Source organism: Gallinula chloropus (genome assembly GCF_964237585.1).
Source record: "Gallinula chloropus genome assembly, chromosome: 8".
Taxonomy (NCBI): domain Eukaryota; kingdom Metazoa; phylum Chordata; class Aves; order Gruiformes; family Rallidae; genus Gallinula; species Gallinula chloropus.
The window spans coordinates 1,559,879-1,585,077 of record NC_140093.1 but is presented as its reverse complement, the minus strand read 5'-3'; the positions used below and the strand labels follow the sequence as shown (position 1 = coordinate 1,585,077).

Sequence of the window (25,199 nt, the reverse complement as noted above, 5' to 3'; positions counted from 1 at the left end):
ATACTTTAATTTTGTTCCAAATCCTCCATCTAATCACAAAGAGAACATAACAATGACTCTGCTGGATCAAAAACGTTTGTGATAAACCACTTTTTTTACTTTCTTGGCTCTTCCTCTGTCAGCTGAGTTCCCATAACTCTGTTTCCGTTCGCATATCTGAACCGGAGTACGTTACGTATCAAGGAACCTTAGGAATTGATTAGGAGTGAGCTGGAGATTAATTAAGGCAAATTAGATCATGCTTTGGAAATTCCATGTCGTTGACAGCACGCAGCACACTAGAACAAGGCACAAAGCTGCCTGGTTTGTGAACTTCTGAAGTCCGTAAAACCTTTGGGAGAGAAGAACCAGCAGTAGTTACTGTCATCCCCCAGGCAGCCAAGGAGAGTGTCTTACAACACACGATCCCAGAGGAACCAGAGCTCCTTTTGGAACTCTTATCTGCCAAAAATAAAGAAGGTGCTGGAAGGAGGGGTCGCTTTGAGCCCCGTTCCTGTGCTGAGGTGTGTTCTATGCAGGTGCAATGGTTTCACTGAATCAGAGGGCTGTGTTTCTATGACATACCAGGAGGCAGCTGTGTCTGTTGCATCCCACCCATAAGATGGTTTTGAGGACTCAACACCCTCAGCCCCTCAAAGGTTTCAGTGTTGTTCCAAGCAGTAACAGCTCCCCCAAAGTGGTTTTTTTCATGCAGTGAGGATCTTGCCTCTTATTTTCCCCTCTGTTCCAGCTATTAACCTCCTCATGTTATTCCGTTTCCTGCGGAAACCAAAGCTTTCTGCTAGACCTTCAATTTACTGTGTCATCAGGGAAGGCCAAGTCCTGTGTTGTTTTAATCAAAACAGTATAGAGCTGGCCTAGAGCAAGGGAAATATTTGGTGAGGAGGGGTTTTTTTTGGTCTTTTTTTAACAATTGGGCATTTCCTCCCTTATATATGCATAACTGCAATATTTCCAGGCTATGGCTTGCCCTTATTCCCTATGTGGAGCTGAACTTTGATTGACCTCAGCAATAGCCTAGGAAAAAAAACCTCTTTTCCTAGTGTTTTATTTTTACGACTTTGTACAGTGCCTCCTTTTTTTTTGGTTCTATTGGTATTCACAATTAAAAAAACCCCCACGTTTACAATTTGTTTGCATCTGATCTTTTTTTAATAGGTGCTGAAAGAGTGTGTCCCACTTCTCCTGGGATGCTTGAGAGACCCCAACCATAATGACATTATTCTAAACATACTTGTAGAATTATCTGGCTATGAACCAACTGCCTTAGCTGCTTCCCTTCCAATGCTGAAAGAAATTGGTGAGAGCTTTCCAAGTTTGATTGGGCAAACTGCAAAGATCTTTGGAACTGTTGGACACATCGATGAGGTAAGCTTCAAACCAAAAATGCTGGTTTGTTGGTATTTGGGTTGTGTTGTTTGGGGGTTTTTGGGGGTTTTTTTCCGAAGTCTTGTATAAAGTGATACATCAAAGTATTCTTATCTTCATGAGTAAGTGGGCTGCCCTACCAGAACATGTCATAAGCTCACGACAGGTCTAGACTGGAATGCCACCAGGAGAGTGGAGAGGAGAGCAAGTAGCACAGAAATTTTATTTCAGTGTCTGGCCATCCAACCAAGGAAGATGTGGGACTGTTGGAGAGGATTCAGAGGAGGCCATGAAGATGATCAGAGGGCTGGAGCAGCTCCCCTATGAAGAGAGGCTGAGGGAGCTGGGCTGGTTCAGCCTGGAGAAGAGAAGGCTGTGGGGGGACCACATTGCAGCCTTCCAGTCCCTGAAGGGAGCAGAGGAACAGGAGGGGAATCAGCTTGTTAAAGGGCAGAGACTGGCAGGACAAGGGGATGGGGTGAAGCTAAAGGAGGGGAGGTTTAAATTAGATATTAGGGGGAAGTTCTTTGCAGAGAGAGTGGTGAGGGGCTGGAAGGGACTGCCCAGAGAGGGGGTGGGTGCCCCATCCCTGGGGGTGTCCAAGGCCAGGTTGGCTGGGGCCCTGGGCAACCTTGTGTAGCTCCAGGCCTGGAGGTTGATGTCCCTGCCTTTGGCAGGGGGTTGGAGCTCTGTGACCCTTGGGGTCCCTTCCAACCCAGACCATTCTGTGAGCAGAGAATCCTTTCTGCTGGCTTCTAGAAGCAACTTCTCATGCTTTCACATCGCTGCTCTGTCCAGCTTGGCAGCTCAGACAGACCCCTGGAGAGATGAGAGGTTTGGCTGCAGAGATCCCTCTGTTCTGCAGGTTGCCCCCTTGTTTGTACACGCCACTTCTGCTGATGTCACTGACGGTCTCATGGGTGCAGCTGAAATCAGAACTTGTCCCTAAGCCTTAAATCCATGTGAAGCAAAGCACCATCTCTGGACATCAATTGAACATTTAATTTCCCTTCTTTCCCCAATACCTGTGTGCTTTGAACCCACTGCAAATCAGAGTTACTTCTGGAAGCCCCTGGCTCCCTTTTTGTACTCTCCTGAGCCTGATTTTAAGATAAAGCAAAACGCTTTGCCACACCTCACTGGGTGTATTTTAGATCTTTGCCTTCTGGCAGATGTAGTGCCCTAAAACACAAGGAATGCTTATGAAAAAATAGATGGAGGCATAAAATGTGTGTCGTTAAAATAGCGATGGGTGATGCTTATCCAAACTGGCGCCCTGAAAGCTTTCTGATAGCAACTGTGGCAGGGATAACAGCTGCTTTCATGTTGAGCTGTTTTGCTGTGATTTTGGTTTGTGTAACAGTTGCATATTATATTACTTGGTAGAGTTTATTGTTCTTTTACCTCACTCCAGGCGAGTAGCAGCCTTTTGGGGTGGCTGGAGATGCTCCAGATGGATCAAAGCGACTTGAAAACGGTCAAAACTTCCCTTCTTCCAGTTACTTCTGTGGCATGGTTTGTTTAGGAAACATAAATGTGTTTTAAATGTTAATTGAGCTGGTGTTTATCTCTTGGAGGAGGGAGTTGTGTGTTTGTTGCATGTGTGGGGCTCTTCCAAATAAACTAGGGAGTGTGTACTGAAAAGTCAACCTCTTTCAGGAGAAAAAAGCTCATAGAATCATAGACTGGGCTGGGTTGGAAGGGATCCCAAGGGTCACAGAGCTCCAACCCCCTGCCACAGGCAGGGACACCAACCTCCAGGTCTGGAGCTACACAAGGTTGCCCAGGGCCCCAGCCAACCTGGCCTTGAACACCCCCAGGGATGGGGCATCCACTTCTTCTCTGGGCAGCCTGTTCTAGCACCTCACCACTCCCTCTGTAAAAAAACTTCCCCCTAATATCTCCTCTAACCCTTCCCTCCTTTAGCTTTAATCCATTCCTCCTTGTCCTGCCATTGACAACATCCCAGCCCGCCCAAGGATGGAGCTGGAGCTGTTCCCCACAGGGCTGAGGGGAGGCAATTTGCCCGATACCCTTTTCTCCTGTATCTCTGTCATGGCACAGTGCAGCAGCTCCTCTTTTGCCTAAAATAAGCTGACATTTTCTTCAGAAACTGCCTCACTTGTGCTGCTCAGGTTCTGCCCAGGTCCCCTGTGTGTGTGAGGCCTGCCTGTGCTTGGAATCCAACTTCCCACAATTTTTCCCCTCCTGTTACGTGGTCCCAGAAGAGGAGAGGTAATAACAGTGTTACCCTGCACCTGAGGATGCCTGTGGCACCTGACTTCCCCTCTTTCTGCTAACCCTTGGGAGGAAGGGAATACTCTTGTTTGCCTGAAGTGCCTTTGCTTGTGTCTCAGCACAGGGTCTGCTGAGCACCGAGTGGGGTTTGCCCTGCAGAGCTGTACCCGCTTACCTGGGGCAGGATGGGAGCTCCTGAGCTAATCTCTGCCTTCTCTGCTGCTTTTCCTGCTTCAGCATTTTTAGGTTTTACAGTCCTATCACACTTAGAACAATTACAGCAAGGAGAAGAGCCCCGATGTGTTTCTTCTCCTTCAGGGTTTGTGCCTTAGTATGTGAATGTCACAGAGCTGTAGGGGTTTGGAGGGACCCCCAGAACCCATGGGGTCCAACCCCCTGCCAAAGCAGGGTCCCTAGGACAGGGGCTGGAATCTCTCCAGAGAAGGAGACTCCACACCCCCTGGGCAGCCTGTCCCAGGGCTCCCTCACCCTCACTGGGAAGAAGTTCTTCCCCACACTGGGGGGAACTCCCTGTGCTCCAACTTGAGCCCATCGCCCCTTGTCCTGTCCCCACAGACACTGAGCAGAGGCTGACCATGTCCCCCTGTGTCCCACCCTTCAGCTATTGATAACCATTGATCAGATCCCCTCTCAGGCTGCTTCTCTCCAGGCTGAACAGCCCCAGCTCACTCAGCCTTTAAATTTATACACATACCTACAGAAATAGTTGGAACTGGAGCTGTGTGCCCTTGCCAAGCAGAGATGATAAAGTATCTTTGCTAGAAAATATTTGCATGTTTAATATTATGATCCAAACCAGCGACTTTCATCCTAATTTGTGGGGGATGGGATCTCACTGATGAATTGGTGAGATCACAGCCCCCCTGATACAACAGCCAGCAAAGCTTTGGCTGCAGAGGGCATATCAGGCTTCAGTGTGTTGGCAGTGATTGATAGGGCTGCCAGGCAGCGCCTTGTCGCCTGTTAGGAGAGCTTGTAACTGAGATCTCATTTGGAACTTCTCTCTGTTGCACTGTTAGGCACGGGTCTGATCAGAGTGTTGCTCCTAAATGAATTGCTATGAAAGGAGAGAACCCCTGTGATTTACGAGGTACTTTCACCTCTCCCTGTTTGGGAGATTCGGTGCTGATAGTCCCCCAGCTGCACCTCACTCCAGTGCTGTGCTGGGGAGTCCTGCTGGGTCTGGGTAGCGCTGGTGATGACAGGCTCCTAGGTGACAGTGCTAAACATAGCAAATCAGCAGCACCCAACGGCTCCAGCAAGGAAGTTTTGAATGGGAGATGTCTTACAGCCTGAAAAATAGGTATTTGTGCTCAGCAAAGCGTTTGTAACAGGTAACAGCACATCAGAATCCTCTGCAGCTGCTGGTGGTCCCTGCTTTGCAGCTAGGGAGTGGAGAGCAACGTGCACAAAGCAAGAATCCAGAGGTTAGCTCATTAATCCAACGAGGCTGTAACGAGGATGCAGGACTGCACCTGGTCGTGGGATGTGCAGTGCCACAGACCAGCACGGCTGTGAGCTGAGGTCTGTGGTATCGTGTTTGTGCTCATGCTGACACCTCCATGGGCAAAACATGCAGCGTATGGACGTGAGGAGAAACACCCCCTGAACTGCAGCGGCGTACATGAGCCTTCAGCCTGCCAAAGGCTGCACAGAATAAAGTAAGACAATGAAATTAGGGAGGTGAAGTAGGCTGGCCAGACTCATAGGGCTCATTGAAGATGAAGGGAGAGCTGGGTCTGCTGCTGGTGCTCTAATCTCTGAGCCAGGCTGATGTACCAGCCCAGAGCGATGCAGGACCCTTCGGAGAGGATTTGGAGACTCTGCCTCTTGGTTTGAGGAGCAGACAATGTGGGCTGCAGTCAGGCAGGGCTTGGTGATACTGAGAGGAACAAAGTAATGTCAGGAGTACACAAATACCAACTTTGTTTGATGCAGATGCCTTCTTGTGGGTTATCATGGGGTAGCTCCTGTTCCCCACCCATAACCTGTGCCCACCAACCTCCCTGGCAAAAGCAAACGACTGATGACTTAGTTTCAACTTGCTCTTATCTCCTCGTGTTGTCTAGGAGCAAGCCAGGGTGTGCCTGATGTACTTGGTGAGCCAGCTGGCCAACATGGAGCACTCCTTTCACCATATTCTCCTGCTGGAAATCAAGAGTCTCACCGACACCTTCTCGAGCATCTTGGGCACCCAGAGCAGAGACATCTACCGCATGAGCAACAGCTTCTCTGCCATAGCCAAGCTCCTGGTCCGACAGCTGGAGAACAACAACAACGTGTCGGGAGCCAGGTAAAGCTCAGGTTTTGTGTGGTAGAGCTGCAGGCATCTCCATGGCTCTGTGAGGCAGTGTCAGTGCATGTTCATAGAATCATAGAATGGTCAGGGTTGGAAGGGACCCCGAGGATCACAGAGCCCCAACCCCCTGCCACAGGCAGGGACACCAACCTCCAGGCCTGGAGCTACACAAGGTTGCCCAGGGCACCAGCCAACCTGGCCTTGAACACCCCCAGGGATGGGGCACCCACCCCTTCTCTGGGCAGCCTGTTCCAGCCCCTCACCACTCTCTCTGCAAAGAACTTCACCCTAATATCCAATTTAAACCTTCCTTCCTTTAGCTTTAATCAATTTCCCCTTGTCCTGCCAGTCTCTGCTCTTTAACAAGCTGATTCCCCTCCTGTTCCTCTGCTCCCTTCAGGGACTGGAAGGCTGCAGTGGGGTCCCCCCACAGCCTTCTCTTCTCCAGGCTGACCCAGCCCAGCTCCCTCAGCCTCTCTCCCTAGGGGAGCTGCTCCAGCCCTCTGAGCATCTCCGTGGCTCCTCTGACCCCTCTCCAACAGTCCCACACCTTCCTTGTACTGGGGCCCCAGCTCTGGACACAGGACTCCAGCTGGGACCTCCCAAGGGCAGAGCAGAGAGGGACCACGTTGTCACGAATGAGCAGTTGGCTCAGTCACAGGTCCTGTGTCTCTCTTGAGTTGCTCTGTGGCCGTTTCAAGTCAATCTCAATCTCTTGCATCGTTCCAGTATGTGCTCACTCAGCCACTGGACTGCGTGATTTACGGGGTTGGGTGAGCACCCAAAACAGTTGACAGGCTTGTAGAAGTAGCTTGAGGGGTGCATTTCAGCTGCAAGGGTGAGGGTGAGCGACACTACAGCAGCAATCAGTAACTGAAGGGTGGCAGTGGGGGCTGTAGGCTGTGCTCTGCGGGCACCCGCTTCACGCTACCCGGCAGCACGACCTCTGAACATCATACCACAGAAATCCCACCCCTTGGTGCTGAGGAATGAAGAAGCTGCTCAGACCTCAGCACTTAACAAATAGGAAGAAGGCTGAGTGGGTGATCTAAAAAGCTTAATTCAGTCACAAATAAATCAGCACAGTCAGGTTATGCCACTGTAATCGAGTTTATACTAGAAGGTGTCACTGGAGCTGATGAGAACGATGACTGGGGCAGCAGCTCCCTGGTACAGGTTTGCTAAAAAAAGTCTGACAGAAACTTTCTCAAGCTTGGCCAAAAAGATGTTCTGCTCAGCTGCTTTTAAACCTGTGTCCTCAGGCTGGAGCGTTGGGGGTGTTGCTGCATTCAGCATGGTAAGAATGTGCTGATTAAATATAGGGTGGTAGTCACTTTTAATTAGGGAGATGCTTGTGATTAGCACTGGTATACTGAAAGAAGTCAAGAGGGCACAAAGGACTGGCAATTCTGTGATCAAATTTAACACAGATGTCAGAAAACTCATAACCATGAGGGATAACCTCAGAGACAGGCTTGTAGAGGGGGAGCCAAAACATTGAGGTCACTTGAGAAACAAGCGGTACCCTGGAGAGAGGGAAAGATGGGGAAGGAGAGGAACCCTGGTGTGGTTCCTCCTGTGACCAGAAACGTCCCAGCTTCACATGGAAGCAGAAACCTCAGCTCAGAGAGAGTGAAAAAGTTGATTCAGGGGGGGAATCAATTTTTTTAAAGGGTAGATAATGGCAGGACAAGGGGGATGGAGTGAAGCTGGAGGAAGGAAGGTTTAAATTAGGTATTAGGGGGAAGTTCTTTGCAGAGAGAGTGGTGAGGGGCTGGAAGGGGCTGCCCAGAGAAGGGGGTGGGTGCCCCATCCCTGGGGGTGTTCAAGGCCAGGTTGGCTGGGGCCCTGGGCAACCTTGTGTAGCTCCAGGCCTGGAGGTTGGTGTCCCTGCCTGTGGCAGGGGGTTGGGGCTCTGTGATGCTTGGGGTCCCTCCCAACCCAGCCCAGCCTGGGATTCTGTGACCAGAGGTAGAACATGAAACAACTTGTGCATTTTCTGAGCCAACGTAGCTGGGCTGTGAAGAACAGCATGCCAGCTGTCACTGGGGACAGAAGGATGTCCTGTATGCCAGGAACTGCAGTAGCATGGGACAGGAATTCAGGATCCAGTAACAAAGAGCAGTTAATTATTCCCATAGCCCATCACAGTCCCTTCATTCATGGCAGAAAACCAGCTTTATCTCCTGAAATGTTGTGATATTACTATTCCTTGCTATCTTCTGTGCTTAGCATTTAACTCTAGAGGAGATAGAAAGGAGCAGACAGCAAGGAAAGGTTTTCTTTTGAGTGTTGCTGCTGTGCTCCCCTATTTAGCTCTAAAATTCCCCTCTGTGAAGGACTTGCCTTGCTGAGGAGTGGAAGCTTCTTTGTCAGCCTGAGTGTGGTTATAATGCAAACTGCTGTTTGGGTGGGGAGTCTGGGGGAGGAGAAAGGAGGAAACAATAATATTTTGCTGTGGATTTTTCAGAAAACATCCTTATTTTCCTTCAGAAAAAGAAACCCCCACTCTACTAAATTGCAATGAGCAGGAACAGACAGAACTTTGGTGGTTTGTTCCTTTGAGTTGCCTTTGCCTCTGAGTGAAGAGCTTGAACGTAGCCTTGTGTATGAGCAAGGGAGAATGCAGCTAGTGCCCTTGGGATATAAAAGCCACTGTGGGATCAGGCTCTGAAGGGAAACCTGTTGGGGCAGGTGATGCAGAACAAACCCACCTTCTCCCAGGGCTGCAGTGGAGCTGCTCAGAGTTCATCCCACTTTAAGGAAGGGCAGAGAGGTTGGCCTTCTGTCTGCAGTGGGAAGGACCTGAAAATAGAGATTGAAGCAGAAGTTAAAGCTAAACTTAGGGCTTGTTACTGATTTTTAAGAGGGGTTTCTCCTGACTTGTGCTAGCCTGAGCGGGACCAGTATGGATGTTGACATGGAAATACCCTCTGGAGCTGCTGCAGTTCCTGAACTCCAGTGCTTTCTGAAAGGGCAGCAATCCGGAGTATTTATGCTGGGAAAGGAAAACAGGCCTTTAAAATGTGTGGCTGGATTATAACCATTCCTTCCAGCATCATGTGTTTACACAAGAAGCTGATTTCTCCGGAGCGATGGCTGGCTTGGAGCTGTTTGGCACAGGGCATTTTACATGCAGTTAGTGCAGAGGATAATCAAAACCATGTTGCCCCGTTCTGTTGCAAGTTACTCAGGCTCAGAGGTGCTTTTTAAGAACACAGAAGGTTTTAATGGACTATTCTGACCTAGAAGTATAGCCCAGTCAATTAAAAGAAGGCAAAAAAGGAAGGAAAGCAAGAAAGAAAAGGTAATGACACCTCCAAGACCTCCTGGGTAAGAGCTGAGCATGACAGGCTATACTGGTACTACTCGCTCTTGTGTTTGGTGTTGGAGGAAATTACCTCTTCTCCTTAAAGGAGAGGATAGGTCAAACACATGGCATCATCAAGCATTCATTTGTCCTTCATTTGGCCTTTCATTTTCTATAGCGTTTGTCCTCTTCTAAATCAACATTTTCAGTGGAGAAGGGAGCTGGGGTAGCATCCAACACTTCCCTCTGCATTGCAAGGGGGTTGTAGTGTGATTTGGTTCACTGCAGGCACCAAGAAGCCTGTCCACTCAAAGCATCCTCTCCCCTTGGTGCTGTGTGTCCTGCCTGGCCCTCGGGAGCAGCACCCCTGTGGCAGCTGCCTGTGTCCACCAGCATCAGGTAGTAAACCCATCTGGTCTCCTCCACAAGCACCCTGTGGGCAGCACCACGTGTGAAGTGCTGGAGGATGGAGCCTCCAGCTCCCTCCAGTACGTCAGCCTTGAACGTTGCCTGGCCAGTGATGTTTCCATGATCTGGGAACATTTGGGTGCTCTTAATGAGCTTCCCAGTTGTGAACTGGAGTTTTTGGGATCCCTATCACTACCCACCACTTCCTGCCTTCAGATCTGTGCTTGTGGCGTTTGAGGAGGTGCCCACATCTGTGCAATGACCCGTTCTTGGTGCCTTCACGTTGGCTCCATCCCCACCGAGCTGAGCCCTGGAAGCAGCCCCATCTCAAGTGTCTTTTCAGCAGCTCCCACTGGTGTTCAGTCTCTTCCCAGCTTTAGGCACTGGACTGGTGATGGTGAGAACGGTGCTGGTGGTCTGGAGAAAAGCTCTTTGGATTGTCATAGCGCTCTTGACTCGTGGGCCTGTATATTTAGATCTCTTTGTACAGAGAGTTTAAAAGCAGAGGCAGGGTGGGTGCCATCACGCCGCCTTCACAGGCCAGGTCCTCAGGATTTCTCAATAGGTCTGTGCATCCTCTTCCTCTCAAGAACAGCCTGAGCTTTGGTGTAAACTGATCCCGCTCCAGCAACCTCAGCAATGTACCGAACGTCCCTTGCCAAGATTTCAAACAATGGTTTATTTTGCTGTTGCTGGAAGGGGAGCCCAGCAGCAGAGGCCTGCCAGGCGTCCCGTCGGGCGCGGGGTGGAGGCTGAGCCGAGCCTTTCACTTGGGCTCTGTGCTTTTGGCCTCCTGGGAGTGGATGTGAGCACAGAGCAGCGGGTGTGCAGGAGGATGAGCGGTCCCTCTGGGGCATGGCCAGGGCTGAGCGCAGGGCTTGAAGTTCTCCCCAACATCCCAGGCACTGGCTGGGTCAAAAATCCTGAGCATCCAGCAACAACAAGCCCTGTGTGCCTTGATGGGTAAGATTCATTAACATTTAAAGACTCATTTACGTGTTTCTTTAGCAGAAGCATTTTCTCATACATCCTTCCTGAAGCCATCAGAGCTCAAGAGGAGAACACTGGACAAAAAGGTGCTGTTCTAAAAGGCCTTTTTTCCTTCCAAACATCATGGAGGCTTCTGGTTTGGGCCTGTCATTCATAAACCCCATCAGTCCATCAATCCCCTCTCTGTAGCCAGGGGGCTTTACATGGGTTAGATGTATGTACCAGACTGTTTCCTTAGTGCTTGGCTCCCACAATGAGAGCAGTGTTGAGAGTTATGTTGGAGTGACAGCTTTCTAATAAATTAAATCTTGTCCCACATCTCCCGAAAGATTTGTTAGGAAAGGTCACACCAAGGTTCTTTATTACAGAAGAATTATTATCAGTATTTTTCTTCCAGAGTGTTCTGCAGCGTTAATGTATTATGAGATCTTGCCTAAATTAAAACCAAAACAAGACAAAACTGGCCAACTCCCCTGAGACAGATCCTGAGCTGCCTTTATCAAAGCAAATGAAAAAGTGCATTTTGTGATGCAGTGTTTGCTCTTTGTTTCCACAGTTGGTTATTTGAAGACTTTGGGAGGTTTTAATGGGCTTCCCGACTGTGAGTGTGACTTGCTGAGACTCTGAAGGCGCTGGGTTAAAACTCTCATTTGTGGCTTTCCATGTCCATGTTTTATGGAATAAGCTATTCAGATGTTTGCTCATCAGGGGGAAAAAACAAGGGAAGGAATAGGAGCAAAACAAGCTGCTTCCAGAGAACAAATGCTGTCAAGTGCCCCTTAATTCTCTTTGAAATGCTGTCATGACTCTCTGGCCCAGGTGCTGTGTCTTGGCAGGAGTGAGATGGGGACATATAACCCCCAGCAGAAGGCACCTCCCCAGAGAAGCTGCTGAGTGCTGTTGGTCTCCTGGGAAACTAGTCCTGCTCCCACACAAAGGCCAAGCAGCTTCTTCAAGGGAGAGTGTGGATTCCCCAAGTTTAGGTTTCGGTGCCCAGGGTTGGGTGGTGGGACCAGGACCCTTCCATGGAGAGTTTCCTCCATGCCATGGGGCTTTGGCTGGTAGCAACTCCTGCCCCACTGCTGGGCCTCTGACAAGGCAGCACCTTTCACTGGTCACAGGGTATTTTCATCACTGGAAGGGAAATGGTTCCCAGCAGCACATCTCACAGCAGGTTTCTCTTTGTCCTTTAAGATTAGCAGCTCCCCTCCAATTGAATGTAAAGTTATCATTGAATTTTGCATTAAAAGCTTATGTAGCCTAAGATCAGCCTAACAAAAATCAACCAGCATCCCCTGCAGCTGTACATGTTCATTTTAACCCTTGAGATTCTCTTGCTCTTTGGCTGCTCTCCTGAGCTCGTCCCTGCCCACCTGCTGAGTTTGCAGAGACATTTTTCAGTAGGAACTGCATGTCCCTTGGTCAGAGCTTTCAAACCACAGACCTCTATAAACGCTGTGGTTAGCTCAGTGCCTGGTTTAGGAGAACAGTGCCATAAGGCCCTGTTTAGCAAGCAGAGAGGGTGGCTGAGGTTCAGCTGGAAAGCCTTGCTGGGGTCCTGTCAGGGAAAGAGTTGGGGTTCACTTGTGCACAGACATCACGTGCAGTTTAGGATGTGGTGCTGTGTGAGACCTTCAGTGTTTGGGATGAGCCTGGCAGAGGCATTGATGTAGAAATTTTGGAAATGATTCATTGTCTTCTAAGAGAATCTCTGCTGAAAGATCAGCATCACTGTGAGCACTGTGTGCCAGGGTTAAATCTCTGCCTTCTGCTTCCTTAGGGTGGAAAATGAGGCCAGAGCAGAACCACCTGTACCCCTGGATGATTTAAAATCTGTTATGAATGGAAATGAAGAAGATGAAAAGCTTCAAGTTAAAATACAGGCTTTTGAAGAGAAAATACACGTCGACAGCAGTACTCCTGGCTCAGCACGGAGGTACAGCTTAGGCCAGGTTTCCAAAGAAGAAAGGAGGGATATGAGGTTTAACAGGTATGGCTCTGTGAAACGTGTGAGGGGCTTTCATGGATATCAGCTTTGTAATGAAACTTTAACCAAACATGGGGAGTTTGGTCTGTTTCTTGGTCCCTCTGGGCATCGTGAGTCTGATTTGCACCAAGCTTTGTATGAATTCACAGGCTGGATATAATGCCTCTAAATTATTTCTGTAGTCTCTCCTGTGCCCTAAACCAGCCCAAGGGATGGGACAGTGTTTGCATGGAGATATTACCAGAGTGGAAGATGCAGAGACCTTTCCCAGGTTGCTGCTAACATCACATGCCCAGTGTTTGAATGGGATTCTGCCCGTGGGCTGTGTGGGATGAGCGTGGCTCTCCTGGGAGGGAGAAGGGCTCTGACAGCACTCTGCACCCATGCTGTCCTGAGGCTGCAGCTTTGTGGCAGAGGGTCCTCTTCCTCCTTCAGTACTTGCCCTTCCAGTCCCTTCAGCTCTACCCTTCCTCCCTTCCCAGAGGCTTAGCTTCATCCTCAGTGCAGCGAGGAACCGCAGGCTGGGTTTGGTTACACAGCCTCTGGATGGCACTTTTATGATGTGACCAATAAAGCCCATACTCCAGTCCTGGGCTGATGTGCTTCTTGCAGACAGGCTGCCTAGCTCCCTCCATGGCATGCAGATGTTGGGATATATGGATATTACTGAGTTTCATTTGCCTGTTAAAGCTGTGGCTTCAGTTTGGCTTGTGAAACGTGTGTTTGCCAAACGATTCTTGCCCCTGGCCCAAGCGAGCCCCACGCTCTCCTCTCTGAACCATCTGCATGGAGATAACTCAGAAGAGAACATGTTGGGGTGCTTTTTGTGTCCTACCTCTGTTCCAAACCGTCTCTCCTCTTCTTGATCACCTTCCAGGTCCAAAAGCCTTGCCTTGCACGCTGTTCGCATGAAGGGGGTAAGCTCAGAGAGCGGGCAGGACGAGGAGGATGGGGAGATGACTCCTGGCACGTCCTTCACAGAGATCTACCTTACCCAAGACAACGACACGCTGCCCTGTAGTGTGGGTGCTGAAGCAATGCAGCTGGGGACTTCTTTGGTGTCACACCGGAGCGTGGATTGCACAGAAGCAGCAGGTTTGGCAGAACCTCCTGCAGAAAAGGCCCTCAGGGGAAGCACAGAGGCAGTGGTGAGCCCCATGGAATGTCAGGACAAGCTCTACTTGCACTTGAAGGAAAACCTGGGCCAAGTGAAAGCTTATGCCATGGAGATGGGGCGGAAAATCCCTGTCCCTGATGAGTGTGTTATTGAAGGTAAGAGGTCTGAGCCTTTCACACTGCGCTGTAAGTCCTCTTGGGCTCCAAGCAAAGGGGTAGCAGAGATCCTCCAGCACAGAGCTTGGGGATGGAGAGGGACACTGGTGTTAGGAAACAGCATTGCTCATGAATTGCAGGGGTTGGAAATCTTCAAGGGCTGTTGTGGTTTCCTTCTGGGATGCAGCACAGCCCTCACCTGTCCCAGCCTCCCATGAAGGTTGATGTGCCTTGTGGCTGTCACAGGGAACAAAACCCAGCTCCCTGGAAAGGATCATAGAATCTTAGGGGTGGGAAGGGACAACCCTCACCTGTCCCAGCCTCCCATGAAGGTTGATGTGCTTTTTGGCTGTCACAGGGAACAAAACCCAGCTCCCTGGAAAGGATCATAGAATCTTAGGGGTGGGAAGGGACCTCCAGAGCTCATCGGGTCCAACCCCCTGCCACTCTGCTGATAAAACCTGTGTGGTTTGACTCTTCCCAATGGTCAAGACATCAAAAAACAGTTTCTACTTCTAAAAGGGGTATCTCTATATATACTGTAAAAGATTCTTTTTCCAGAGAATTTCCTAAATACCTTACATTCCAGGCTTACTGTTTAGAATAGCTGTTTGGCAGAATGAACGGTGACATTTTTGATTCATAAAATCAGGGTGGAAACAGGAGGGAGAACAAGGTGGCTTTTGAAGTGCTGAATGCTCTGACCTCACCTTGATCCAGGACAACACGCTGCCTGTTTTGAAATGCATTGCTCAGCTTCCTTTCTGCAGCCCCTGTGATGGTATGTTCTGGGCACGTGACTCTCTCTGAAATCATCCAAACCCTTGTAATTTCCTGAAAATCCTCCACTAACATTCTTAGGGAAATTCTTTGAGCGGGGACACATGTGCTGAGCAGGAGATTTATGTGACTCATTCTCCATGTGGTGAAGAAATGCAGCCTGGCTCGGAGCTGGGTTAATATTTCAGATATTACATAAAGTGCTCCATCAGAAGCCCTGTGGTGACTGGCCTTCTGTGATTCCTGCACACTACAGAGGCGCCCTCAGATGTAGCTGGTTTGCTTCTCAAATGAGATGTTTAGAAAATGGGGGGAAAAAACCCCAAAAGTTAGCCAACTGGGAATATTGATATTTTCTAATTTTGTGTTGGTTCTGTAGTAGCTTGAGCTGGAAAATTCATAGGTAACCTGTGGAAAATAGGAAAAGATAGGCACTTTGGGGCAGTAGCACCTAGAACAGGGCGCTCTGGGGCAGTAGCACCCAGAACAGGGAGCTCTGGGGCGGCAGCACCCAGAACAGGGAGCTCTGGGGCGGCAGCACCCAGAACAGGGAGCTCTGGGGCGGCAGCACCCAAAGCAGGGAGCTCTGGGGCGGCAGCACCCAAAGCAGGGAGCTCTGGGGCAGCAGCACCCAAAGCAGGGAGCTCTGGGGCAGCAGCACCCAGACCAGGGAGCTCTGGGGCAGCAGCACCCAAACCAGGGAGCTCTGGGGCAGCAGCACCCAAACCAGGGAGCTCTGGGGCAGCAGCACCCGGAACAGGGAGCTCTGGGGCAGCAGCACCCGGAACAGGGAGCTCTGGGGCAGTAGCACCCAGAACAGGGAGCTCTGGGGCAGTAGCACCCGGAACAGGGAGCTCTTGGGGCAGTAGCACCCAAAGCAGGGAGCTCTGGGGCAGTAGCACCCAGAACAGGGCGCTCTGGGGCAGCAGCACCCAAAACAGGGCGCTCTGGGGCGGCAGCACCCAGAACAGGGAGCTCTGGGGCAGCAGCAGCAGAAGGCGTTGCAGGGAGCGCTGCCATGTGCCAACATCAGAGGGTGCGAGTCCCCCCACGTGCCCCTGTGTCAGCCACGGGCTCCCAGCCTCTCCCAGCAGCGTGTTCGTGCTGGTTGTGAGACCTCTGAGTAGAGCTGGGCCAGACTCTGCTTCCTTAGAGGGAAGCTCACACTCCGTTCTCTGGTGACAGTGATGTGTAACTTCTGGGACGTGCTGGGTGAACTGCTCATTGCTCAATACCAGGGGCAGGAGGGATGAAAGCAGGAGGCTCCTGAGGTTTTCCCCAAACAGAGTCACTGCCTTGCACGGAGGGAGAGGACGTTCAGTTCTGTGCTTGGCACACAACAGAAAAGCAAATGGACAAGAATTATTGAGAACTATAGATACCTTGTGATGACATCTGCCCATGTTTTGCCAGGTGGTTGGTGGTCTTATATCCTCCCTACCTACAGGACCTTGCAGATGGCAGCATCCCAGACTTGCACATCTCTAATTTCCTGAATGCTCCTGGGCTTTGTTACTGCTTTTCAGGCAGGAGGATTTCCACTGCCTCAGTGCAGCTGGGGTCTCAGTGATTAAGAACAAGACCCCATGGTCAAGGCCCCCCACGTTGCATTTGTGTTTTCTCCACCAGATGCAGTAGGTGCTGTCTGAAAGGTCCTCCAGCCTTTCTGCTTCCCAGGGATGCCCTTGGGGAGGGAGGGCTGGTGTTGCTCTCAGGCTGCTTCCAAGGGCTCAGGGGAAAGATGAGAGACCTGTTTCACCTGCCTTAGCCTCAACTACCCCTGCATGCAGCACAGGGCCCTTGAGTTGGCCAGCTCCACCTGCTCTCCTGGCTGGCTCTCACCTTCAAACCCCACAGTGGATGATTTTTGAGTTGTTCTCCTTGTTTCCCAGGCACAGAGGGATGGTGGGTCACAGGCATGGCTGTGTGTGTCCTGCCTTGGGGAGAGGCTGGGGTCGGATGCTTCCCAGGCACAAGCCTGGGTTCAGCTACAACTGGAGGGCAGGTCCTTGTTTCCCACTCCAGTTCTACTTGCTCTTGAGATAATTGGGCTAAAGATGCCACTGGTAATGCTGACATGTCAGAGCATTGAGTGTCAACCAAGCTATGGGAGAGAAAGCATCTGATGGGGTGTGTGGAGGGTGCTGGAGGATTCACCTGTATCTGTTGGGGTTCAACAAGGTCCAGTGCCAGGTCCTGCACCATGGTCACAGTAACCCCAGGCAGCACTACAGGCCTGGGGCAGTGACTGCAGAGCTCCCTGGAGGAGAAGGACCTGGGGGTGCTGGTGGGCAGCTGGCTGGACATGAGCCAGCAGTGTGGCCAGGAAGGCCAATGGCATCCTGGCCTGTGTCAGGAACGGTGTGACCATCAGGAGCAGGGAGGTGATGGGTCTGTTGTACTCAGCTCTGGTGAGGCTGTGCCTTGAATGCTGGGTCCAGTCCTGGGCCCCTTGCTACAGGAGGGATGTTGAGATGCTGGAGCCTGTCCAGGGGAGGGTGACAGGGCTGGGGAAGGGTCTGGAGCACAAGTCCTGTGAGGAGCAGCTGAGGGAGCTGGGGCTTTTTAGCCTTAAGAAAAGGAGGCTGAGGTGAGACCTCATCACTCTCTACAGCTACCCACAAGGAGGGGGTAGAGAGGTGGGGGTCAGTCTCTTCTCTCAGGTGACAAGCCATAGGATGAGAGGAAATGGTTTCAAACTGCACCAGGGGAGATTTAGGTTGGATATCAGGGAGAATTTCTGCACTGAAAGGGCTGTCAGGTGTTGGGAACAGGCTGCCCAGGGAGGTGGTGGAGTCCCCATCCCTGGAGGGGTTTAAAAGGTGAGTGGATGTGCTTGGGGACATGGTCTAGAGGTGGGCTGGGCAGGGTCAGGCTGTGCTTGGACTCGGTGATCTTCAAGGTCTCTCCCAACCCCAGTGATTCCACCACTCTGTGATTGAAAGGACAGAGCCCAGGAAGATCCAGTTCAGCCCTTGGTCACTGAAGCTGCATTCCAAACACGGTGCCACCCAGTGAGCAACAGTCTCACTGGTTTATGGTGGCGACTCAGTCCTGGCTCCTCCGTGCTTGGCAGGAGGAAATCCAGCCAGGAGACCTCTGAGGGGATTAATGGGGGAGCACTGCAAGGAGGGGAGGCAACGGGGGGAACAGGTTGCAGTACATGGCCTCAGATCTGGTGGTTGTTATGTTTTATGCTGTTCTGAGGGATAATGGGCTCCAGATGATGGAAAAGCTCGTGGCTCCCCTGCAGCGCTCACCCTGCACCGGGCTGAGAAATTCCAGCATTCCACGAGCCAGACGTTGATGGGGAACAGATGGACCCTCTGCTCCTTCAGTGGGACCACAAAGTTGCACAGGCTCAGGCCAGTGTTTCCAGAGATCAGCTCTGCTGCTGCTAGGCCATTGATCAGATCCCCTCTCAGGCTGCTTCTCTCCAGGCTGAACAGCCCCAGCTCACTCAGCCTTTCCTCACCCCTGTGAGATGCTCCAGGCCCTTCAGCATCCCCATAGCCCCACTGGACTCTCTCCAGGAGATCCCTGTCTCTTTGATCCCAGGGAGCCCAGAACTGGACACAATATTCCAGGTGAGGTCAAAATAAGATATCAATAATTAGTCAGCATTTTATTCTGCAGGGCTGGTGTTTGAGATGCATCCCCAGTGTGAGGGCTGGCAGTGAGTGGGGCAGTGCTCACTCCATCCCAGGGAGGCTGCTGTGCATCATCAGGCTGTGGGGAAGCTCCCAGGGCGGTGGGGAGCATGGCAGGAACATGGATGTGGTTCTAACCTGCTGCCCTCACGTGTGTGATGACAGCAAATCCTGTGTTTGCACCTAAGCTGGAACCAGCCCTTCAAAGGGGCTGCTCTCCACATGTGCTGTACCTGGTAGCTGGGGGATTCCTGGTGGGTTGGTCTTCCCACTCACCCCCAGGGAAAAGCCAAACCAGAGGAGTTCTGAGCTGCTGAGTTGCACCAGGATGGACCTCAGGGTTCCTCCAGGAGATGCCCGTGCCCACTGTGCAGGTGGGGTGATCCAGCACCCCTCTGCCAGGCTGGGGGGTGATCCAGCACCCCTCTGCCAGGCTGGGGGTGCTGGGCAGGGGTGCCTGAGGGATGTGGCATGGACAGAGAGGAGCCAGGCAGTGGTGGAGCAGGACATTTCCACAGCACCCTGCTTTCCAGCACACACCTGATGGGCTCTTGGGGCTTCATCCATCGATACAGGCAGCAGAAAGGTGCCTGCACTTCTGGAGATGGGACAGTGTGACAGAGGTGGGTGTTTCCCTGTTGCATCTTCCCAAGTGATGGAGGCTTTTTGTTGCCCTGTTGGTAATGGGTATGGAGATCAGAGGAGTTTATAACCTTAAGATAATCTGTTTGTTCTCAGACGTGGCTTTTGCCCCTGGGACTGGGACTCTGCATGGAGTTTGTTGTAGGGGCTGCCCAGCCCCCAGTGCAGTCATGCCCTCCCCATTCATTTCTGTGTAACTTAATCCAACAGATTTCACCTCAGGTAAATTATGGCCAGCATGCAGAGCTGGTAGTGTTAAAAAAAAACCCAAACCCAACATAAATCAGCATTTCTTTAAGCTGGTTTCTTTAAAATCTGACCTTTTCTCCTATAAACAAGTTTATTGTCTGCAATCCAAGCTGAAGGGATCAGGCAAAGGAAACTGAGGAAGCTGGAAAAGGCTTAAAACTGGAATTTAAAAAGTTGTATCCATTTCTTATTCCCTGGCTTTATGTTTATGGGTGGGTTTGAGTCTATTTGGGACATTTATGAGCATACTTCTGCTCCTATTAACGGATTTTATTTAACAGTGAAGGCTTACCAATGTAAATCAAATAATGCATTAATTGTTCCCAGAACCAGTGACTCAGTACCTACTTGCCTGTGTCCCTCCTGGTTTAGCCCAGCAAGTTAAGCTGGAATAAACACCAATTAACAGCTCTTCTGACATTCCTCTCTTTATATTTTGTTCTTTTCCCCAGGCACAAGCACTTAGTGGTGAACTTTGAAATTGCAACATATATTCTCTTGTTTCCTGTAGGAAAAACAAGCTGTTGCTTATTCTCTTGCTAGAAGCTTGGGACTTGCCAGCAGATGTGATGGATGGAAATGCTTCTCCACTGGAGGAGTGGGTCTTGGGGCTCTCCATCAGTCTGTGCCATCTGGGGCATTCGGTGATGGTGGGGTGGTTCTGTGCCTTGCAGTCCCTGCCATGCACTCTGTGTGCTTTCAAATCCTTTCCCTGTCTTAGTTAGACTCTCCTTCTGTGCCAAAGCCAGGCTGGGAAAGGAGGAGAACTCATCCTTTATGGAGCAGATGTACCCAAGTGAGGCAGAGCTGGGTACGATGCCCAGGGATGCTGAGCTGAGGAGCTGCTTGTGTGAAGGGATGGACAGAGCTCCAAAATGCCTTGGCTCAGGTTTTGTTCTTCAGTGCTCGTCATAGAATCATAGAATGGTCTGGGTTGGCAGGGACCCCAAGGGTCCCAGAGCTCCAACCCCCTGCCACAGGCAGGGACACCAACCTCCAGGCCTGGAGCTACACAAGGTTGCCCAGGGCCCCAGCCAACCTGGCCTTGAACACCCCCAGGGATGGGGCACCCACCCCCTCTCTGGGCAGCCTGTTCCAGCACCTCTTTCTGTAAAGAGCTTCCCCCCAATATCTCATCTCACCCTTCCTTCTTCCAGCTTCACTCCATCCCCTTGTCCTGCCAGTCTCTGCCCTTTAACAAGCTGATTCCCCTCCTGTTCCTCTGCTCCCTTCAGGGACTGGGAGGCTGCAGTGAGGTCCCCCCACAGCCTTCTCTTCTCCAGGCTGACCCAGCCCAGCTCCCTCAGCCTCTCTCCATGGGGAGCTGCTCCAGCCCTCTGAGCATCTCTGTGGCTCCCCTGACCCCTCTCCAACAGCCCCACATCTTCCTTGTGTTGGGCCCCAGCTCATAAGTCTTGAGAAAGTCAGCACATGGCTCAGAATCCCAGAATCACCAGGTTGGAAAAGCCCTTTAAGCTCATGGAGTCCAACCGTTCCTGTCCTGTGCTGACCCAGACCCCTGAGCACCTCCTCTCCCCACCCAGGGGTGGCTCAGGGCTGCACAAGGAGCTTGTTCTTTACACCAGTACCACAGCTGCAGCGTGGCTGTGGGGTGTGTTCACCCACACCTGCCTACACTGAGCTTACTCCACAGTGAAGACACATACCTGGTGTTGTAGCATCATCTCCCTGCACCATCCTGTTGCACCTCGTGCTGCATCTTTTTATATGTCAACATGTACAAAGGATTTGTGCTGCTCTGCCCTGCTCAGGCCCCACCTGGAGTGTTGTGTCCAGTGCTGGGCTCCCTGGGATCAAACAGCCAGGGATCTCCTGGAGAGAGTCCAGAGGAGGGACAGAGATGCTGAAGGGCCTGGAGCATCTCCCCTGGGAGGAAAGGCTGAGGGAGCTGGGGCTGTTCAGCCTGGAGAGAAGCAGCCTGAGAGGGGATCTGATCAATGGGGATCAATAGCTGAAGGGTGGGACCCAGGGGGCCATGGGCAGCCTCTGCGCAGTGTCTGTGGGGACAGGACAAGGGGTGATGGGCTCAAGTTGGAGCACAGGGAGTTCCCCCCAATGTGGGGAAGAACTTCTTCCCAGTGAGGGTGAGGGAGCCCTCGGACAGGCTGCCCAGGGGATGTGGAGTCTCCTTCTCTGGAGAGATTCCAGCCCCATCTGGACACCGCCCCGTGTGCCCTGTCCTAGGGACCCTGCTTGGGCAGGGGGTTGGACCCCATGGGTTCTGGGGGTCCCTCCCAACCCCCACAACTCTGGGATTCTGTGACATGCTGAACTTGGCTGTTCTCTGCAAGCCACTGAAAACCTCTCATCACAAGCTCTGGCTTCTTACCAGGTGTTGCTACACTCAGCAAATCAGACATAGCAGGAACAGCCACGAGTAACCACTCATCTCATACCAAAGGTTTAGCAACTGTCTAAGAGGCTTTTTTCAGTTGGCATTGAGAGATGAATGCTGCTTTTTTCCAGGAACTCAGGTTTTGCTCAGCCAGCATGGATCCAGTGCTTCAGCTGACGTTTGCTTTGGCACGTGTGTCAGCCTCAGCACTCTCCTCGGTGTCATCCACACTGGCTTGCTGAGCAGCTCGTGGGGTTTTCCATCTCTCCCTAGATCCTGGGTGATTTTTTATTCTGCAGCAGTTAGGAATTGTGGGGGTGTTGGATGACTGGTGGCTGAGCATGAGCCAGCAGTGTGCCTGGGTGGCCAGGAAGGCCAAGGGCATCCTGGCTTGTGTCAGACCCAGCGTGGCCAGTAGGGCTGGGGAGGGGATTGTGCCCCTGTATTCAGCACTGGGGAGGCTGCAGCTCGAGTGCTGGGTCCAGTTCTGGGCTCCTCACCATCAGAAGGACATTGGGGTCCTGGAGCGAGTCCAGAGAAGGGCAACCAGGCTGGGGAAGGGGCTGGAGGGCAAATCCTCTGAGGAGCAGCTGAGGGAGCTGGGGGTGTTGAGCCTGGAGAAGAGGAGGCTGAGGGGAGACCTTCTCCCCACCTCCCCTGCCCTGCCAGGAGGGTGCAGAGAGGTGGGCGATGGGCTCTTCAGCCAGTTTAATGTGTCCCAGGACAGCAGCAGCTGGTGGGACCGGTTGTTCCCCTCCCCTTCCCAGTTCTCCAGCTGGGTGAAGAGGGTGCAGCTTTCTTCTGTGTTTGCACCAAGGTCATCACCTGAGGGTCTCCATCTTTTGTTTCCCATGCCTTTTCCCCTTGGACAGCTGCTTGTTCCTGTTCAAAGGGGCTAGAAAATGATTCCACTGTTCTCAGTTACTAAAGGAGCCTGGTTAGGTCAGGCCTGACATGCTGTTCCCATTATGAGTGGTCATCCAGGGACAGAAAATGTGAGGGGTCAGGGTCAGGGTTTTGCAAAACAGACTTGTGTGTCTCAGAGGCTCCATTCCCAGTGCAAACCAGCACGGGGAGTTCAGTGTCAGGGAACGGCCCAGAGCACACAGCTCTCCTGGCCCCAAGGGCATCCCCTGCGGGGTTTTCATCAGCAGGTGACCTGGTTGTGGGTGGCACCAACAGTCAGTGTGAGAGCAGGGAGAAGGTGAGATGCTACATCCTTCTGTAGGGCCCCAGAGCTGGGACTGTGAGTCAGGCTGTGCTTTTGGAGAGAACCTGGGTGGGGAGCAGGTGACACTGAGTCACAGCCATGACCAGGCACATCCCACCTCTCCCAGTGCATAACTGTGCATGCACTTGCAGTCTCTCCTCCAGCTGGACCTGGAGCTCCATGTCTCTTCCTTTTCCATGGGGTTTTTTCTGCCAAGCCTGTGGCTGTGCTGGCAGCTGTGGCCCACAGGCTCTGCCAGCAGCTGCCCTTGCACTGGGTGGGTGACTTCAGTGAGTCACCATGTCTCACTGTCCCCTGCAGTATGAGGATTCCTGTCCCTCATGGGTTGTACCTCTCCAGGAACAGCTGCAAATCCTGCAGCTCCCTGCAGCTCGTGTGTAAAACCCACCTATGAGCAGCAGACTAGTAGCACCTGTGCTCAATGAGCAGCAGGGTTTGTAGGACCTGGAGCCCCTAGAGCTGGGCTGTAGGCAGAGCATCTCTGCATGGGCAAGTTCAGATGGACCCAAACTCTTGGGCTGCAGTTGCTGGGGGAGCAGGGTTGTGCTGGGAGCCTCCTGGTGCTGGGCAGGAGCTGGCACATCAGCTGATGAATGCTCACACTCTTCTTTGGGGTATTTCTGGTGATGAATTTCTAAGATAACCAACATGCTACGTGCACAGTAGTGTTGTAAATCCATTTTGGCTCCTGGAGAAGCTATTGCACAGGGGAAGTTCTGCAGCTTTCAACAGCACTGCCCTGTGCTCCTCCATCCCTGCAGACCTGCAGGTCTCAGCAGGGGTCCCACGGATGTCAGGTCCTGTATGGCTGATTCCTCATATGGGATGCTTTTTCCTAATATGGGATGCTTTTTCCACACATGGGATGCTTTTCCCAACAAACTCTTATTTAAAGAGTAGGAGATGCCCAGTTTTGACAGACCCACCTGGTTCCCTGAGCTCGGTGATGATCCCAAATGCATGAGGAAGCACGAAGAAGATGAACAGGTGGGTGTGGGCTGCCTCACACCATTGGCTTTGGAGAGTGAATGATTGTTATGTAAGGTTTAAAGCAGCAGAGACTCAATTTCCCTAGCACCAGGTTTAATTTCAGGGTGGCAGTGCCCTTCTGAACGCTACAGAAGGTGTCCCAGGCTGAGCTACCCCAGCACAGCACAGCTGTACATACACTGGTGATGGACAGGTAGGTTTCTGTCTTTTTTTTTAAGTTAATTTTAACTTTCTGTGTATTTATTTCCAGATTCTGTTCAGAGTTGTGTAGCAAAGCTGTTCTTCAGCTGTCCCCTGAAGGGCCACTACTGCCTGTACAGTAAATCCAGCTTCACCCTGGTCAGCCAGCAGCCCCCACTGTGGATCCACATCATGTTCCTCTTCCAGCAGGTGTGTGCAGTACAAACTGGTGGCACCTCTCTCTTGTTGACTTTGCACTGGGGGGAAATGGTTTTAATGGGTAACCTCTGTAAAATGCTGTTAGTGCTTGGTGCTGTGTGACCCCTGCCCTTTCTCACAGCTCACTGGGGGAGCTGGCAGTGATTTGGAGTTTGTAAGGTCTTGTGTTTAATCATAGGATCAGAGAATGTGTGAGGTGGGAAGGGACCTTCCAAGGCCATCTCAGCCCACCCCTGCAGTGAGCAGGGACATCATCACTAGAGCAAGTTGCTCAGAGCCCCATCAAGCCTGACCTTGAGTGTCTCCAGAGATGGGGCCTCCACTACATCTCCAGGCACCCTGTGCCAGGGTCTCACCACCCTCCTATTGAAGAACTTTCCTTCCCCATTCCTCCACACTCAGTGCCCATTGTCCCCACCCCCACGTGCCCCTGCTGGGTCCTGCTTCCTTCAGACACTGCCCCAAAACACCAGTCCCCCCCTTTTCCCATGGCTTTCCCTGCTCCAGGCTGAGTGATTGCATCTGTCCCACTGCAGCTCCTCTTCCAATAGCTTTGCTTTTGCTCCTTGCAGTCCCACCAGCTTGCTCCAGCTGTGCCAGTGCTGCCCCTGCCAAGGAGCCTCCAGCAGCATCTCCTTGTGATGCTGGAGCCAGGCTCAAAGCAGTGCAGTTCAGTTCTGTGTCTTTGCAAACATGTTGTAAACACAACACTTAAAATGCTTTTATTTGGGGGTTTTATTAAAAAAAACCCAAGATTCCTCTTGTGTTGCACAGAGTGTTTGAGTTTCGTGTCAGATAATTCATGTTCTTCTTTTGTTCAAAATCCTGAAGCTTTTAAGCACTGGATATGTCACTATTACTAAGTTAAATACCAGGCATTAATTTCAGCCTTGGGATGATGTTATTTAAGCCTGGGAAATTATACAAGAGATTAATTTGGCATAAAACATCTTTACAGGGTGTTAGCAGTAAGTTCAATGAAAGGCTGGTGATAAAAACATGGTTTTCA

General features: G+C 51.5%; 1 protein-coding gene across 2 annotated transcripts in view; it reads left to right on the top strand.

The window, feature by feature from the left end:
• Positions 1-25,199, top strand: part of VEPH1 (ventricular zone expressed PH domain containing 1) — a gene marked incomplete at its 5' end in the record, with an annotated part of 59,808 nt that overhangs the window by 21,410 nt on the left and 13,199 nt on the right. For both annotated transcript variants that reach the window (XM_084267473.1, XM_084267474.1), the window contains 5 exons: positions 1,159-1,368; positions 5,697-5,920; positions 12,415-12,624; positions 13,499-13,893; positions 24,042-24,181. In XM_084267473.1, coding sequence (XP_084123599.1) covers positions 1,159-1,368; positions 5,697-5,920; positions 12,415-12,624; positions 13,499-13,893; positions 24,042-24,181 — 1,179 coding nt within the window. The remainder of the gene's footprint in view (positions 1-1,158; positions 1,369-5,696; positions 5,921-12,414; positions 12,625-13,498; positions 13,894-24,041; positions 24,182-25,199) is intronic.